The sequence below is a fragment of the Vicia villosa genome, linkage group LG2 (assembly GCF_029867415.1).
Source record: "Vicia villosa cultivar HV-30 ecotype Madison, WI linkage group LG2, Vvil1.0, whole genome shotgun sequence".
Taxonomy (NCBI): Eukaryota; Viridiplantae; Streptophyta; class Magnoliopsida; order Fabales; family Fabaceae; genus Vicia; species Vicia villosa.
In genome coordinates, this window is record NC_081181.1 from 93,409,960 (window position 1) to 93,428,901 (window position 18,942).

Genomic DNA, 18,942 nt, shown 5'->3' on the forward strand with positions numbered 1-18,942 from the left:
GATCATGGTTGTTGATTACTATAGATATTTAATATATTAAATATATTTTGGATATATTTAAGTGGAAGTAAAACTTCAAATTAAAAAGGTTAGCAAATGAAGAATGACTTACAATTCGTGTATATGACAAAATAAATGACAAATGTGTCATGGTGATAGTTTGTCAAAACTATCAAGAATATAGAACATGTTTTGCATATGATACATGTACTAGTATGAAAAAAGTGTCATGGTTTGATGATAGTTAATAAATGCTATTAAGAGTACATAAAATATTCATAGACATGACTATTTGAAATAGTAAATATTGAATGGTTATTAAAGTTTGGAAAATGTTGTAATTCTTTGACAAAAGGATTGACAAGGGTATGATGTCTTTGAATATAATTGAATACAAGGAAGACATCATTAGGGATGTGGAACAAGCTCTTATCTAAATAATCATCGATAGTCTTACTCTTAATAATTTATGATTTAGGATAATTCCTTGGGAATTGAACACAAGACACCTTGGTTGGTGAACCATTTCCTTAACCAACAGAGCGGTGCATCAAGCATGTTTCTAAACTAACTAGTGTTAATTATCACTAAACTAACTAACAATCGGTAACTTGACATACATTTTCAAAAGATCAAAAATATCAACTATTAGTACTATAAGAGAATTACTATACAACAGTACTTAAGGGCATGGCACAATATAGTCATGCTACAAATGAAGGGGACTTATTACATATTAAGGTTGTGTTTTTTTTTTATTAGGTGCCTAATTTTAAAATTAGAATAGAACTTTTAAATTGTTCAAAACGACCCTGAACTAATCATATAAATAGGGTTTGCAAAAATGAGGTGTACATGTATCATTCTTTTGTAATAACAAACCTAAGGAAGGAAGAAACAAGTAGAGAGGATAAGTAAATGAAAAAAATGAGGGTGAGGGAAGGGTCTGCAAGAATTTATTATACATTGCTTTTCAAATTTCAGATTTTAATAAAATCAGGGCCGTCTTTGAGGGTGTGCAAGGCGACCTACAGCACAGGGCCTCACATTTTTTCATGTTTAAGCTATGGCAAAAAGGGCCTTCAGTTATATATTTCGCTGCTAATTTACGATTGAATAGGGCCCCTTAACAAATTTTTACGATTTAATTGAAAATAACTTCAGCTTCTTACACAGGGCCTCTCAAAAGTTTGAGACGGCTCTGAATAAAATCAGCTGAAAAATGTGATGTTAGAAAAGCAAGTTGGTGATAAAGTAATGTTCGATAAGCTATAAGCACATAAAGCATTTAATGCTATAGACCGAGTTCATGGAATGGTGGAAAACCGAGACAGATGTAAGAGATATTTATTGTGTTTAATCAAGTTCACATGATTGCACTATAATTATGTAACACCACTCTTGAGTTATCAACAATATCATTCATTACTCATTAGTAGCATTTGCTTGTGAAGTTCCAAAATATCCTTAAAGAAAAAACATAAGAAAATGAAACTCAGCTGCATTTCTTTTTTGTCCAAGCTTTTGATACTTCAATATCTGTTACTTCGATGCCTTTCTGATCAAGATTTTGCTTTCTTCTATTTTATTCAGCAGGTATATATCAAATAATCATGAATTTTTCATTTTCTTATTATTTTTTATTTTACAGTTTATCAATCTGATTATTGAGTATTGCATTTTTCTTTGTTAATTATGATGCAGTGGCCAGGATCATACTGTGACACAAAGCATAGCTGCTGTTATCCGAAAACCGGAAAACCTATTGCAGATTTCACCATTTATGGACTTAGACCTAACTACAATGATCCATCGTTTCCCTCAAACTGTGATCCTCATAGTGTCCTTGATAAATCTAAGGTATTTAATTGATGTTTATGATTTTATTAGTGAATTTCTCTACTGAAAAACTCATCTATAGTAATGTTATATTTAACTTGTATAGATCTCGGATCTAGTTAAGAACTTGGAAAAGGATTGGCCATCTCTGAGCTGTCCAAGTAGCAACGTTATTAGATTATGGTCACATGAATGGATTCAACATGGTACTTGTTCAGAATCTAAGCTTATTCAACATAACTACTTTGAAACAGCTCTCAAACTCAAGAAAAAACTTAACCTCCTTCAGATCCTCAAGAATGCAGGTAACAAACAATATATGATTTTGAAGCACTTGATGAGAATGTATTTGAAAATTTTCTAATTATTTATTGGCAATGAATTTCAGGAATTGAACCAAATGATAAGTTTTACAATCAATACAGCTTTTTAGATGCTATACAAGAAGCTACAGGGTTTCTACCAGGAATAGAATGTAATAGAGATTCATCACATAACAGTCAGCTTTTGAAAGTTTACATGTGTGTGGATACTTCTGGCTCAAAGTTCATTGAGTGCCCTGGTGTTCCAATGGGTAGCTGTGGTGCTAAAGTACAATTCCCCAAGTTTTAAGATAATTTCTTTTGTTAAGCAAAACATGGTTTAATTAATTTAGATTTTCTGGTCACCATATTGTACTTCTAAGTCTAAACTATTAGATCATTTCCATTCTCATCTTATTCTCGAAACATTAAAGCTTGTTTTAGTTTTTGATAGAGGTTCATTCATAAATAAACACTATAAAAAGTATTAAATTTGCTACTATAATTTTGCTAAGAAAAGTAATGGCAGTTAATCTCAAATTTATTTAACACTATAGAAATATGAGGAAATAATTGTTTGATTGTTACTCAATACTCATAATTAAAGAAGTTATTGTTAGATTCACAATACAATAAAGTAAAGAAGAGAGAAATTTAACTAAGCACCTAAAATCGAGTGGTAAACGAGTTTCTTCTTAAGAACGAAGGTTTGGAGAATATCGAATTCTGGGTAGGAACGAACAATGCTGGGCCTATTTCCTTGAGAACTAGATATTATCTATGGTTGATTTAATACTACCTCAAAAAAAAAAAAAAAAAAAAGCAAAATACTTTTCGAGGTCTTATACCAACAAACATTTAATTATCTAGATTACATGGATGTTTGGGTCTAATTTTTAAAGCAATTGAGCCTTTTAATCACACTTCGGGTTCAATAAAGGTATATCATTAAACTTTTCATATTGATTATTTCTAATTTTTCTTTATTACTCTATCTATTTCTCCCCTCATTGTTTGTTTTCTTAACGGCAACTACAATGTAATAAACCAACGATTTTACTATCTTATTTTTTGAGATTTACGGCATGAATGACACACTACCAACAGGTATTCTTATTGAAATTCAAAGTTCAGGATTATCGTTAAAAGTAAACATTAAAATAAGTAGTATATTAAATTTAAGAAAAATTGATTAAATAATGTAATTAACTACTTTACCACCAATCTAGCTCTGATATCAGACTATGTTAATGGATCTTAAAGTGAATCTTATTAAGGTGAGACACATTATAATATTATATAAATGCTTATATTATAAAATAATATTAAGATTGATAGTATTATTTTTCTTACGACGGAATAATAATATTATTTTTAAAATATAATTTATGATATAAGAGTAAAAATTAAAGTGGAAATTATTGAAGACATGTTTACTATCTAATCATTTATAAAAGATGTCACCATTGGATTTTCTTTTGTCTCACTTTTTCTTTACATGTTCTCTCTCCAATATTTTCACTTTTATTTTAATTTTCCCCCTCAATTTTCTTTTTCCTTTTTTATATTGCTAAACATAAATAAATTAATGAATTGAATCTTTTTTAATGGAACGAAAAGGAACACATAAAAATTATTTTATGATTATTAAAAAATTGTTAGTAATTATTAAAAAAATTATTTTTAAATTTCTACTTTATTGACGCGTCACTATCAACAAAATACATTTTTCATTTTAGCTAACAATTTATTTGAGACACAAAATTCTTTTTTCAAATGTTAAAATTTTTATTTTTCTCATGGAGCATTATCAGCAAAATATCTATTTTATTTTAATTAACAATTGTCTTTATTTGAGACACAAAATTCTTATTTTTAAATGTCAATTTTTCTATTTTTATTACGGGGCACTATCAACACGATACCTATTTTATTTTTTATTAACAATTATATATAAATACACAAATGAATGACAATTATATATATATATATATATATATATATATATATATATATTCATTGCTACATAAGATCATTATTTAGCTTTGGTATGATTTTTACAATATCTATCTCAAAATCATATTACATTTTACCCATTATAACTTTGCACTTGTCTTAATGTTATTGGACACAACAAGTTAGATCCAACCAACAAAATATGTATAAATGTTAATTTGCACTTGATAAAGTGACACTAGACACAATTAGTTAGATCTAAACAAAAAAATATATAAATTGATCCTTTCAATGATGAAATATTTTAAATATTAATATGTATTGCAATTTTTTCATTGTAATATTATTGAAAAACCGATTCATTCTTACTCTAAAGATAATTTATTATTTAATAGGTGTTGAGTTATCACTCATTTGCACATGTCTTTAATGTTGAGAATGTGAATGAAATATTTTATGAAGTGTCATGGGACACAACCAATTAAATTCTAAGCAGCAAAACATACATAAACCTAATTCTTAAATTGCAGTATAATTTTACACTACTAAATAATATTTACTGTACGGGCGCACGGGTATATTACTAGTTGTACATAAACATTAACCTTATGGAAAGATATACTTAAATACAAGAAAAAAGCTTGTTTGAGGCGGTTTTGAGAGCCAATGACGGCGGTTAAAACTTTTGCAAAACTGCCATCGCGACAGTTTGTCTACTGTCATTAAACTTGATGTTGCGAGCATTATTGGTGACAGTTTCAAAAACCATCAGGCAAATCGTCGTTAGGTTATTTACGACGGTTGTAAGCGCCTTTAAATATCATGTACATTTTTATTATAGCTTTACTTAGCGACGGCCTTAGAACAAATTGCGATTTTTTTTTATCAAAACAAATTGCGAATTAGTAACCGCTCTAAATATATTAACTCTTAATAAAAAATTAATGAATAAAATAGTTATATAATGATAAATAATACATTCAAAACATATCAAAATTCATAATTAGTTTATTCTTATAAGACATATTTACATATGAATAATAAAAATTATGATTAATAGTTATTTTGTTCCCTGCCATATGGTCGAGTTTTGAAAAAAAATTCTGTAAAAATAAAAGTTTGGATTCGCCCCCTAACATATGACGATTCCTCTATTTTGCCCCTTCAAGAGATTCAATCATAAAAAAAATGACATGGAAACCATTTTTAAAATTTTTATAATAACATGGACTGTCTAATTGTCTTTTTTATTAATTATTCTTTTTCTAATGCCCCGTGACTTTTATTTATTTCTCACTTTAATTTTTGTAATGACATGGATTGTCTAATTGTCTTTTTTATTAATTATTCTTTTTTTAATGCCACGTGACTTTTATTTATTTCTCATTATTTAAGCTGGGAGTTTTAAAAGATAAATAGTCAAAAAAAATTGCAAGCAATGAGAATTGAACTCAAATTCTTTCACAAACTAGCTCACAATGTTACCACTGCACCATGGTAATTGTTTTATTATGTTTTCTCGCGAAATTTATATACTCCCTCCGATCTTAATTATAAGCATATTTGTAATAAAAAAAGCTACCATTTAAGGAGGATGTCTCAATGCATTTAATTCTTGCACTCTTTCTAATTCTACTCTTATTTTTTGCTTGGAAAATTGTTGCAAACATTTAAAATGTAAAAAATTGTAGGGGTATATTTGGAATAGTGACATTGAATGTAATAAATATAGATTTCTTTTTGCTGATATTCAAGACCATAGATTTTTTTGTTGCTTATATTTAAGACCGGAGGGAGTATTATATAATGATTGCAATTTCTCTAAATTCTTCTTAATCAAACCCACGTCTACAACCTTCAATGAAAGAGATTTTACTATAGTTTGTGACTTACACAAGACAAACCAAACACCAAGAACAACCCTCTTGGATTTTCACTAAGTAAAATAAGAGAACAATCCTCCCTTAATGACTCACTTGTTTCCAACAATCCTGGACAACAAGATTTCAACCACCAAGAACAATCCTCTTGGATTTACTAACTTGATTATGAGAACAATCCTCTCACTAATCAACAACCCTTGCTTCCATCAATCATGGATAGCAAGTCAATAATAACAAAATATATTTGAGTAGAAATGTTGATGAACATTGTAACTCGGTGGGATAACTGACTTCATTTTCGCAAGCAAAGCAAGAGTCGCCACCGACTTTTATTTTATTCAATATCTTGGAAGGGCAAAAAGAACACAAAAATACCTTTTAAGAAAAAACGGGCTCGGGCGTAGATTATGAAAAGGGAAGGTGTTAACATCCTTTTCATACGTAGTTATCTACGGGCTCTTAATTTGCTTAACTCATGTTTGTTTGTTTAAAAAAAGAGAGTTTAAGGACTTTAGCTTAAAAGCGTAGCCTTAGTCTTTGAAAAGAGAGGTGCGAAAAGCTTTTTCTTAATTGAGCAAGCAAATTAGGAGCACTACCCTAAGTTTGGTCTTTTTCTATGCTTTTTACTCTCCTAAGAGAGATAGGGCTATCCTTACCATTCAGGATAGGAAGTCCCATTGATTGGATGTGGGGGACAATCGAAGGGTCATCGTAGGTCGTTTGAAGGCAACAGGATAGAGGTACCTTTAGCAAATTCGAAGGGACAATCATTGTTTCGTAGGCAACCATTCAAGGGACTAGATCATATATTCGTAGGCAACATCGAGGGTCATCGAGGGACTTATGATCTTTGTGATGATTTTTAATCGTCGGGACTTTTGCTAATGGGTACCTCTATGTTCGAGGGACACGACCATATAATCGAAGGCAACCGAGAGGGGCGTACCCTAGGGGTGAGTATGTGTAGCAATCACGTGTGTTGTTTCGAAATATTTTATCTTTTTAGTTAGTGATCTAGATCGAGGTTGATTTCTTTTCACGCCCTAGTTTACTAACACACGCAGATAAATATTGCAGGAAAGTAAAAGCATGAATATAGAATCCTAACTATTACAGGGCTTCGGGGAGGGGGTTACAATAAAATCGGGAGTGCGAAAATTTAAAAGGTGCAGAAATTAAAAACTACGCTATTACAAAAAAAACGTACGACCTATACATTGTTTCTAAAAAATAAAATAAAGTAGTAAATAAAACACATAGCGATAATAGAACGAGAATTTGAGAAGAGGGTAAAATCAGATAAAGAAAAAAATCAGGGTTAGTAGAAAATTAATGGTTAAAAAAACTAGACTAAATTAATTTAAACTAATTCTAAGTGAATCCATTAATTATTTAGCTTAAACTCTTAATTAATTAATTAACTAAAAGAGGCTAGTCCTAATTTTCTAAAGTAAATTATTTAATCAATCCTAATTTAATTAATTGTAAAAAATTATTAAAAACCTAATGCCTAATTAATTGAGAAATGTTAAAAAAAAGTTTGATTAACCTATGATTTAATCTAATAAATTTTATTTGGTTAATTTAAATATTTATAAGTTGAAAATTAGTATGTTATGTGAAGAAAGTGAAAAGAAAAAAAAACCAAACCAAAAGATCAATACCAGGGATCAAACCCTGGTTTATAGGATCCTTAATCAATGCTTCCAGCCAGTTGTGCCACGCGCTTGGTTTGTTTAAGAATTCGCTTGGAATAAACAAAAAGGAAAAACACATATTAAATTGTAATCGTCAAACAAGGGCCCGCTATAACTTCGCTGGACCAATCGCATCTGGAGAGAGACAGTTGGTGTTTTTACTGGCCAACGAGCGATCACCACGCACGGTCAACAAGTCGCAGGTCCTGTTCATCATCTCCTTCCTCGATACCTGCGGAATCTCCTGCGAATTTACCCACGCCTTTTCCTGCGGTTTTCCCACGATTCTTCTATTGCCATTCTTGAGATTTCAAAACATGCAAAAGGTGAAAGGAACACAAGCAAAATCTACCTAGACACACTAATTAAAGGCTTCTGAATTCAATGGTTCAATTACTTTTGCTTGAGGAGGTCGGGAATCATGTGTACGCACGTAACAGCTAGGCATGCCCTAACAATGGCATCGATTGATATAAGCTTCTAAGCTTATGAACGATGGTCCAATCCTTCTTTAAAACACCTCACAAACTCAGAGCATTCGTTAAATAGTGTTGAATCATCCATATATATGTAAAACGAAAAATCAAAAAAATAGTCAAAATATGAATCATGAGACATGCGTATTTATGTGAAAAGGGACCTGTTCTTCGGCTCTTGCTTCCCCTTTGATACCTTGTGAATGGATTAGGACGGTTTGTATGGCTTGATGATGGCTTCCAAGTATGAAAACAAAAATTTGATTTTTTAGGAGTTTTTGGAGAGTTGAGAGGCACTTCAAGGGCTAGGGTTTCGTGGTTGAGTGAGGCTGCATCATTGTGTGTATATATGAGGTGAGCTTGGTCAAGAAATATTGGAGAGAGAGCAAAAGATTTGATTGGAAAATATTTCGTTTGATTCTTTGCATAAAATCCTTCCTTTTTGGGTTCAATCCTATTTTGTGCTTTTTTTTCACGATTTATTGGCCTTGAGATGTGAATTGGTCTTGATTCAATGAATGGAAGACTTTGTATAATTTGATTTGATTTATTTTTTATTTTATTTGATTTAAATTGAATTTAAATGAATAAATCCATAAATAAATATAATAAAATCATAATGTAATACCCTACCAATATGTGTCTAGAATCATATAAGCAAAATACTAATAACTGGTACTGAGTATATACAAAAGTCAGGAATAATAACATAAGATGTATACATTTCAAAATCATCTTGAAGATGGATACAATGAATATATCTACACAATGATAATAATACACAACGGAAGAAAAGATCAGGCACAGTCTTCACGGCATCCGATCAAAAGCCCTTGATCCAAGCATCTAGCAAAACTCAATCTTGCACGGTACCTGAAAAAATAATAAGATGAATGGGGTGAGATTACTAAATCTCAGTGAGTTCCCCTATCTTATGGGTCCTCTCGGCTTTACAAGGTATATACATAAACTACAGATCAATCTCAGATCCTAAGGTTTCATTACTATCCAGCACAGGAAAGCCTATCAACTCGTAGCACCACGATTGAGTGTCCACTGACCACCCAAATGGATTCTCTGATAACATATCACATGTTCGGATATTAGGTACATGTTTCCTCCAGAATAGGTCTTCCGGGTTTACCTGCCAACCTTATGTCGGGAGCTACCCTCAAGGTCTAGTCTTCCGGGTTTACCTACCTATCTGCTCTAGAAACAAGACCCTAAATCATTCCTTTTCAATCTACATGGTAAGTAACTTATATGACTATAGAGAACCATGGAATCGACATTGAATCGCTACAACGATTCAACTCGTCCAATTTCCTGGGTCCAAATCTCACATAGAAATTCACCCATAAGAAAACAACAAAAGGAGAAGGTGAGGTACACATCCCCGGGAGTTCATCCCCGAAGAATAACTCCTGAACTAAGGAGCCGACCCATTCCCGAGACCAAAGCCCGAGAATGCCTGCAATATATGTGGCACAGGGGCATCCTTGGAATTTCTTCACAAGAAGTAGCCAACATATATGTAACGTGCCTACTCGCAGTTACTGTCCTTTTGTCTGTCCTCTAACCCCTCGTCTCATACTTACTACACCATTAGATTGTAGAATTAAGAAGAAGTCGTTTGATAGGAAAGAGGGAATATCAGGCTAGAATATGTTCATATCTCTTGGTTTAGGTATCCTAAGGTCCAACTTACCATATCCATATTTTGTTAATCGACGTACACAAGTTACACAAATTGTAAGACCTCCCCGCCTCTTGGTTCACATGCTTAGCTTCACAAGCTATAATACCTCAACATCTTGGTGTACGTGGATAACTTTGATTTCCATTACCACTCATTCCATGATCCCTACATCCCAGTTGAAGGAACACTTGGGCAACAAGGCCCTTAGAATGATTAACGAATCAATTATTCGAGCATTACCTTTTAGTAACCAAGGTACAAGAATATTCACATGGGTTTAATTAGTAATTAATAGTATTCTAAGGTTGTGGAAGCTTAGACATCTCGTAGCCCTTTCCGTTAGCTTTCCAATGCCTCCGACGGCGCTTAATTCCGAGTTACGGAACTCCAGTTATGGTCAAAATAGTAAAAGGATGATTTTCTGTCAGGTGCAATCGATTTGCACTGGTGTGCAATCGATTGCTCACTGAACCAGAAGCGTAGAATGCCAATTTTTCACAGTGCAATCGATTGCTTGACCCCTGCAATCGATTGCTTACTAAACCAGAAGCAAAAATCACATTTTTCTTGCATAAAACCAGTTCCAAAAGAGTTCTAACTCATCCATAGGTTCCCCAACAATCCAAATACGAATCCCATCATATATTAACAGTCCATATCATACAATTGCATCAAAAGAACATATATTTAACCGATTAAATCCATATGCAAGGTATTGATCACTATCTAAACCCTTAATCATGCATAAATCCCAATTCATATCCAAGTTCTAACTATGGAACTCACCTTGGATCAAATGGGGGTTTACATGATGTTCTTGCTGCCATTACATCTCCCTCTTGTTCAAACTTCTATCTCCATCATCAAGAAATCAGTAGCTCCCCATAACACACATTCAGCATGCATGTCCTAACTTCAAGCTTGATTTTCTCCTACAAAACAGAAGCTATAAACGCGAACCATATATGCAAATCGAAGAGAATTTCGTTAGCTTTCAAACAAGACCAGAATCGTTACAATTGGAGTTACGAGTAGAGAGTTATTACCGTTTTAGTGGAGCTGTACCAAGAGTTGCGAAAATGAAAGTGATGAACATAACTTCCTCCTTTCTCTCTTGCTCCAAATTCTGAATTGTGAAACAAAACTAAATAGCATGCACCCAAACAAGGCCTTATATCATGCAACATTACTCAAGGTCCATTATGCCCTCCAACTAAGTGGTAATTACCATCATGCCATTAGTTGAATTCTAACTAAACTCTTTCCATTCTAACAACTTTCCTTCCTAATGCATAATTAATCCATAATTCTCTCTTAGTACTTCATAATCATACTTAGGTAAATAGGGATGTTACACATAAAATAATTATCAAATGATCTATGGGTCTTTAATAAGCTTATTATCACGTGGAACGTCCAAAACCCTAGGCCCATTACTTATAATTACTAAATTCATCACTTAGGTTTTCATGCATTTTCTTAAAATCGACCAACTTATGCAAGCCATAACTCATTCAATATTTATCATATGGGGATGATCTAGGACTTTTTGGAAAGCCCAAGATGTCCTCTACAATCCACTTTGGAACCTTTTTTGCATTTGAGAATTTTATCTTGAAGATATGGCTCCTGACAAAAAATAGCTTTTTGCGAGCTTCTAGAAGGACCTGTAATATTTTGGCTCATATCTCTCAAATGGTGCATTTCTTGACTTTGGACCCAACATCAAAGTTGTGGAGAATTAAATTTCCTTGAGAATGAGCTTTGTTTGTGGAATTTATGATAAAGTATGAGAGAGAGAGAGAGAGAGAGAGAGATATGATCAGTCAAAGTTCAATTGACTTTTAGTTCAAAACCCTAATTTAAAAACTTTGTCTTTTGATGATTTTGGAGCTTTTCCCGACGAATAATGAAAAACCCTTGATCAAATGATGAATGTAACTTTAAAATATTGATGTTGACCGAAAATTAGGAGTCTTAACTGTAGGTTGACCATAGTTGACTTTTAACCTAGCATAGTTGACTGTTGACTTTCTGAGGAATTGATTGGGCAATCTTATGAATCAAGGCTTACAAATTAATATGGGGATTCTTTGAAACATATAAGAATCCATGAGGTCCACTTGAGGTGTCAGAAATCTCATTTCTTTGAGAAGAAGCCAAACCCTAATTGAGGACCTATTGCTTAGGAAAAGTGTGGGCATGCCCAATTCTTGTGTAGCTTGGAGGATCTGATGATCATAGATGTCTGAGGAAATTGCTTGGGCCAAGATATTCTGGAAAATGGTGGGAAAATTTTGGGGTATGACAAACATATATCAATCACTAGGATTGATCTTCTCTTTCAAGCAAGACAATTTTCTCAATGGTATACAAGTGTTCAATGAATGATATGAAACTTATGATAATTTTCAATGAAAATTAAGTGTAGAAAGTTTCACTAAAAATTGATATGAAAACACTTGTAATTTTGAAATATGAAATGAATTTAATTTGTTTTAATTGTAGATGAAAGAAGTGATTTGTAATTTGAAATTTAATGTATTTATAAGAGCATAACACCTTTATGAACCATGGTGAAGTCATGAAAAAATATCATGAAAAAATGTCAATTTAAAATGAAAAGGTTTCAAGAAGAGTGCATGAAAAGGTGTTAAAAAGTTGCTGTTTTTTTTCAAATTCGTACAGGACTTTTTAAGTCGGTTCAACGGATACCTGACTTAAAAAGTTCGCAGCAATTTTGAATTTCAAATAATTGTTTAAATTTCAAACAGCATCAGGTTTTGTTAAGTCAGTTAAACAGACTCGGCTTAACAAGTGCTGACAGCATTTTAAAAAAAAAGAAAAAGAATTTTTTTATGCATTTGAATCAAACTTTTTTATGCATGATAATTTAAGAATTTTAAAGATGAAAATGTATAAAATATTTAAAAGAATTGTCTAAATATTTGAACCAACCATATGCAATATTTATTGATTTATCCAAGTAAATAGATTATATTTGAAAGTGATTTAACATGGTTCAAACATGAAAAATATTATATTTGAAAGTGATTTAAAATGGTTCAAACATGAGAAATAAATTTTACAATACATGATAAAAAATAAGCATTTTATGCATTTGAGTCAAATATATTTATGCATGATAATTTGAGAACTTTAACATAAATGACTTATGCATGCAAGTGAATTATGGAAAATGTTGAGCACTAATTTATCAATATGAATTGCATGCTTATAACTCAATAAATCAAGATCAATGTTAGTCTTCAAAATATAATTCTTGCATTCTTTGATGCTAGCTTTTACACATGATGAATCTTGAGTATTTGATTTGATTAAATGCACTTGAGGCTTTTCCATACTTTTGCCATGATCATTTGATTATTACTTTGTCTTCATCAAAACAAAATAGATAGAAAGTCTTGACTTCACAGAATTTAAAGATGAAAAGTAAAGTCATTGTTTAGAACATAAATCCGAAATGGTGAGCCGAAAAAAATATGAATCTGAATTCAATGACATGAATTGTATCAGATCTGGGGTGATTTTGAGGTTGTTATTGAAATGAAGATAATTATGAAAAAGTTGTGCAATATTTATGTTGTTATACTGATTGAAATATATATATATATATATATATATATATATATATATATATATATATATGTATAATATAAATTTCGTGAGCAAAAATAACTAAACAATTGGCATGACTCAGTGGTGGTAATATTATATATATCATTAATGAATTCTACAATTTGAAGTGTAAGTGATCCTCCCGTAATTGAAGTCACCTTCTTGTTATTCATATCTTTAATAATGTATTATTCAGACCTAATTTATGCCAAATGTATTTGAATCTTGAAGGATAGAAAAACACTTAGAAAAGGGGGGGTTGAACAAGTGTAGTTTAAAAACTCTTAAGATAAAAATAATTTGCACAATGATTTTTATCCTGGTTCGTTGTTAACAAAACTACTCCAGTCCACCCTTGACAAGGTGATTTACCTCAACTGAGGATTTAATCCACTAATCACACAAGATTACAATGGTTTTCCACTTAGATAACCTCTAAGTCTTCTAGAGTATCCTGATCACAACCTGATCACTCTAGGAACACAATCCTTAGATAACCTCTAAGGCTTTCTAGAGAATCCGATCACAACTGGATCTCCTCTAGTCCTTTACAAATTAATGTAAACAAATTCTAAGAGTATTACAATGCTTCTTAAAAAGCTATAATCACAACTGTGATATTTCTCTTAAAGTTTAAGCTTAATCTCACTAAGATATTACAGCAGTAATGAATGAGGTTGATGATGAAGTTTTGAGAGCTTTTGATTTGAACTGCGTTTCAGCAAAGTGTTGTCAAGTGTTGTAACATTGCCTCTCATCAGAACTTCAATTATATAGGCGTTTGAGAAGATGACCGTTGGGAGCATTTAATGCTTGCGTGATCCGTACAACATTGCATTTAATGTTTCACTCTTCTGATGTCTTGCGAGAGCATGTTCTTATGTTCCATACTGAACTTCTTGAGTCAAAGCTTTTGAGCACTGATTTATGCATACTCTTTATATATTTCCTGAAAAGGAAATTGCATAGGATTAGAGTACCACATTATCTTAAGCAAAATTCATATACATTGTTATCATCAAATCTAAGAATATTGATCAGAACAAATCTTGTTCTAACAATCTCCCCCTTTTTGATGACGACAAAAACATATATATTTGATATGAATTTGCAATCAGAATATCAGACGGCTAAAGACAATTACACAATTATAGCATAAGCATATAATTATAGAGTGTGAATGTGTCTCCCCCTGAGATTAACAATCTCCCCCTGAGATAAATAATCTCCCCCTGAAATAAATACTGGAAGAAATTTATAGATAGAGAACTTCCCTGAGTATTTTTCATTTCAGTTGAGACGTTCACATAAGCTTATAACTTCAGAATATTCAGAGCTTCTGCTTCTTGCTTCCATTGGACAGCTTCAGAGCTTTGAATTTCTTCTAGAGTCATTGCATGCTTGATTGTATCAGAACATTCTTAAATGTACCAGAGCGTCATTAGAGCATTTCTACATCCTGAAATGTTTCAAAACAAACTAGACAGCAAGAGTCAAAGCATGAATGAATCAGAACATATAATATCTATCAGAGCATACAGAATGCATCAGAACATAAGATATGTATCAGATCACATAAAACAAATGTATCAGAACATATAAGAAGTGAGAATGTGTTAGAGCATATTCTGTCACAAGAATATCAGAACATTCTTCCTTCTTGCTTCTGATCTTGAAGCTTCACAGCACTCAGCTTGCTTCAAATTTCCATGAGCTTGTTTCTTTACAGAATTGCTTTTCCCCATGGTTTTGCTTCTCATGTTGAGTTTTTTCAGAATATCTTCAATCCTGCAAAAAATCTCAAGAACATAGAGCTTGCAAATTCTGTTAGAAATGTGGAACCTTACTCCCAGCAACTGATATAATTAATCAGATCAATTATCACATTTTCTCCCCCTTTTTGTCATAACATCAAAAAACATTAAAGATTCAGATGAAAGAATAAACAAAATATGAGAAGAAGGAAGATTTCATTAATAGAAAGATCTAGAAGTTACAAAAAACAATGCAGAAGATACATGAAAATGCATAAGAAGCAGATGCAAGAAAAAAGAGACAACTAAGACACATAAGTCTACGACTGGCATAGGTTAGACATAATCTTTGCCAGAAGGTCATGAATCCCAGCATTGCTCTCAGCCTGCTGCACCATGAATGAGCGAAACTCATGGTTGGTATCTTCTTGCCTGTCCATTCGAGAAGCAAGTTCAGCTTGATTCTTTTGAATATCCTCTAAGGTCTTTACCAGAATAGAAGGTTCTCCAGAAGAAGCTTCACTACTTCTGTTCAGAGGGACAGCATTCACCACAGCATTTTCCACAGTGAGATCATCATTATGATTTTCCTCAGCAGGAATATCTTCAACAGGATGAATCTCAACATCTGCATCTTCCATTACAACATCTGAGTCTGGCTCAGAAGCAGCTTCAGCATATTCTGGATCAGGAATCTCAGAATCTTCATTTTCCAATGCTTGAAGGATAGCAGCCAGATTTGATGGAGGAGTTGGACCAGCAACTTCTGCAGGATAAACAACTTCTGGAATCACCAAATTTGGTGCGTCCTCAGAAGGATTCATTCTGAACCAGTTGAACAGCCATTGAAAATCTCCAGTGAGCACATAATACCTTGGTCTGTAGACAACAATGTCCCTGCAGAGATTCTCATGCGTTAGAAATCCAGGAGGACGTGGAGCAAGTTCTTCACAGATCTCCTAAAGATCCTTAAAATCAGCATCAGATTTTCTTCTGAAGATCCTCCAGAGTTTTCTCATGGCAACTAGAGCTGTCAAATAAGCCCTATAACTAAAAGCCCTAATTATTTGACCCCATTAAAGCCCTAATATATTGAGCCCTCAATTATTAAAATGTATTTTAGGCCCTAAAATTATAGGCCCTTTACATAATGCATTTTTTTTGGCCCCATTGAAGGGGCCTCATTTTATTCCCAAAATCCACGAAGCTTCAATTTTCTGAAGCTAGAAGACTCCATTTTTTCCAATTCCAAATTTTAGCATGTATGAATCTGATAATATATTACTAAATGCCTATTAAGAAGAAATGCAGACAATATATATAAAAAAGGATTTTGGTTTATATATATATATATATATATATATATATATATATATATATATATATATATATATATATATATATATATATATATATATATATATATATATATATATATATATATTCTTTCACCAACTGTATGTGTCTCTCCTTTGCTAGTTTTGCTAGTTTTATGACCATATAATATGTGAGCCAATTGATCATGTGTCATCTGTTTTTTCACCATGTCTCAAAGAAAGTGAAATTTTTTAGCGTACCAAACTATCTCTTACGGCGACCAGACGAAACAAAATAAAACGAGACACGAGAAAAACGAAACGAAATACGGCAACGAGATGAAACAAAACTGAATGATGTACCATGTTTTGGTCTTTCAGAATTAAAAAAAAAATAGTTTATGTGATGTGAGGAAGAACAACTGAGTTTCTGAGATGAAAAAATGGTTTGTGTTTCAACTGTCATGTGTGTTTGGTTTTTATTTACTGTGTGTTTGATTTTTGAGTTATATATTATAAATGGTTTTTGGAATTGTGTTTCTTGTGTTGTGTTACTTGGTCAAAGTATTAAAAAACCATTTATAAATTAATAGTAAACTAGATGTACAAGCATAAAATTTTTGTGTTTAACAATCCTACTTTTTGGTGGAATTGTTATTAATTTAGTAGATATATTTATGGACTATACTGTTCTAGTTGTAAGTGAAGATTATGGCATTTTATCTTTTTAAAAACATGTGTTTATTCCTTAATTGAGATGCATAATATTTTTGTTTGAGTTTGAAGAAAGAATATAAAGTCCTACTCAAGTGTGTTCATATATACGAACAAGTCACATTTTTTTCATAAAATTTGTTTTTATTTTTAGAATTTTTTTAACCGAATTTTTTAATTTTTTTGAAAAAGTTGTTTTTTTAGTTTTAGAATTTTTTTAACAGAATTTTTTAATTTTTTTAAAAAAAATTTTAAATTTTTTTTTATTTATTTATAATTTTTAACATATTTTTTATTTAAAAGTTATTATTTTTGAATTTTTTATTATTTTATTTTTTAAATTAATTTTTTTATAATATTTTATTTGGGGCCTAATGGCCCTCTTTTAAATTTTGGGGCCTTTTAACTTTGGGCCCTATGTGTTTAAGGGTCTGATATTTTTGTATTTTTTTTAAGCCCCATTATTATGGGGCTGGGGCTCAAATTAATAGGCCCCATAAATTGACACCTCTAATGGCAACATCATTCATTCCAGCAAAATAAGCTGCCCTCAGAGCCTTAAAACCTCTTCTGACATTCAGTTTTACTATTTCAAAAATTACCCCAATGCTGCGAAGGTGTCGAGACTTTATTTTGGTTATGGCAGAATATAGGTTTAGAACGAAGTAGGGTTGAGGTTCTCTATCAAGACGAAGCGATGATTCTGCCTCATTCTCAGAATCTAACACTACTAGCTCAGGTTCAGGACGAGGCCTGGGTGTGTAGTTGCAGTCACGGAGCAATTGCTCATATGATGCAGAATCTGGAAGGTCAGATGATGGAGAATTATTATGTGGTGGAGGAGAAATGGGTTCATAGTTAGCATGAGGAGGAGGTTGAGAAACGGATATGTTTGTTTGTGGGGGAAAGAGAGTTTGAATGGGTAGAATATCAAGAACGGGAGTTTCAAGGGAGTGGTTAGAGGCAGGGTTGGATTTTGGAGAGGGAGGAGGAGTAAGAACTTGTGTGGGAAGGGGTGATTCTGATGGAGCTTTCTCTGGTTGAGTTTCTGGTTCAGGTGTTGGAACAACAGCTATTGGTGTAACTTCTGAACGTAAATCAGGTACAGAAGCAGGTTCAAAAAGGGAAATACCTTTTGACAAGTTCTGAAGAGCAGCAAATTCTGCTTCAATACGTTTCTGCTTTTTGCTCTTCTTCTCTTCCACAACCTTTGCTTTACCAACAACAATCTCTTTCCTTCTGGCACTCACACGGTCTTCTTCTTCCTTATTCACAGCTTCTGCTTGAGATGCTGCTTCTTGGATTTGTTCAACTTTCTGATTCACAGCTTCTTGATTTGCCACACCTTCTTCTTCAGAATCTTCTAAAACAAGTCTTCTTCTCTTCTTGGTCGTCTTCTTCTCAACAACAACATTTTTTATTTTCTTTGTCTTTTTCTTCTTTATTTTCTCCACTTCTTCTTCTTCTGCTGTTTGCTCAGGAACAACATTTGCTTCAACCACGGCTTCTTTCTCAGTAGCTTCTTCAACAACAACTATAGCAACTTCTTGTTGAACTTCCTTCTCCAGGTTAGCAGAAGAACGATCAAGCTTTCGTTTTGTTCTTCTTTCTTTGTTGACAGCAGCTTCTTGAGCAAGTTCTGAAGCTTCTTTTGAAACTGCAGTGCT

The 18,942-nt window shown here is 32.4% G+C and overlaps 1 protein-coding gene across 1 annotated transcript; it reads left to right on the forward strand.

Moving 5' to 3' along the window:
• Positions 1–1,396: 1,396 nt before the first annotated feature.
• Positions 1,397–2,556, forward strand: LOC131646442 (ribonuclease 3-like). The gene is made up of 4 exons (XM_058916473.1): positions 1,397–1,596; positions 1,705–1,860; positions 1,946–2,144; positions 2,228–2,556. The coding sequence occupies exons 1-4, from the start codon at positions 1,489–1,491 to the stop codon at positions 2,449–2,451; spliced, it is 687 nt and encodes a 228-aa protein (XP_058772456.1). The 5' UTR covers positions 1,397–1,488; the 3' UTR covers positions 2,452–2,556.
• Positions 2,557–18,942: the final 16,386 nt, after the last annotated feature.

What these genes read in the sequence shown, in the direction of transcription:
- LOC131646442 (XM_058916473.1), top strand. Translation starts at nt 1,489, where the DNA reads ATGAAACTCAGCTGCATTTCTTTTTTGTCCAAGCTTTTGATACTTCAA. An exon ending in TCTTCTATTTTATTCAGCAG is followed by an intron (nt 1,597 to 1,704) that starts GTATATATCAAA and finishes ATTATGATGCAG; the next exon opens with TGGCCAGGATCATACTGTGA. An exon ending in TCAGATCCTCAAGAATGCAG is followed by an intron (nt 2,145 to 2,227) that starts GTAACAAACAAT and finishes AATGAATTTCAG; the next exon opens with GAATTGAACCAAATGATAAG.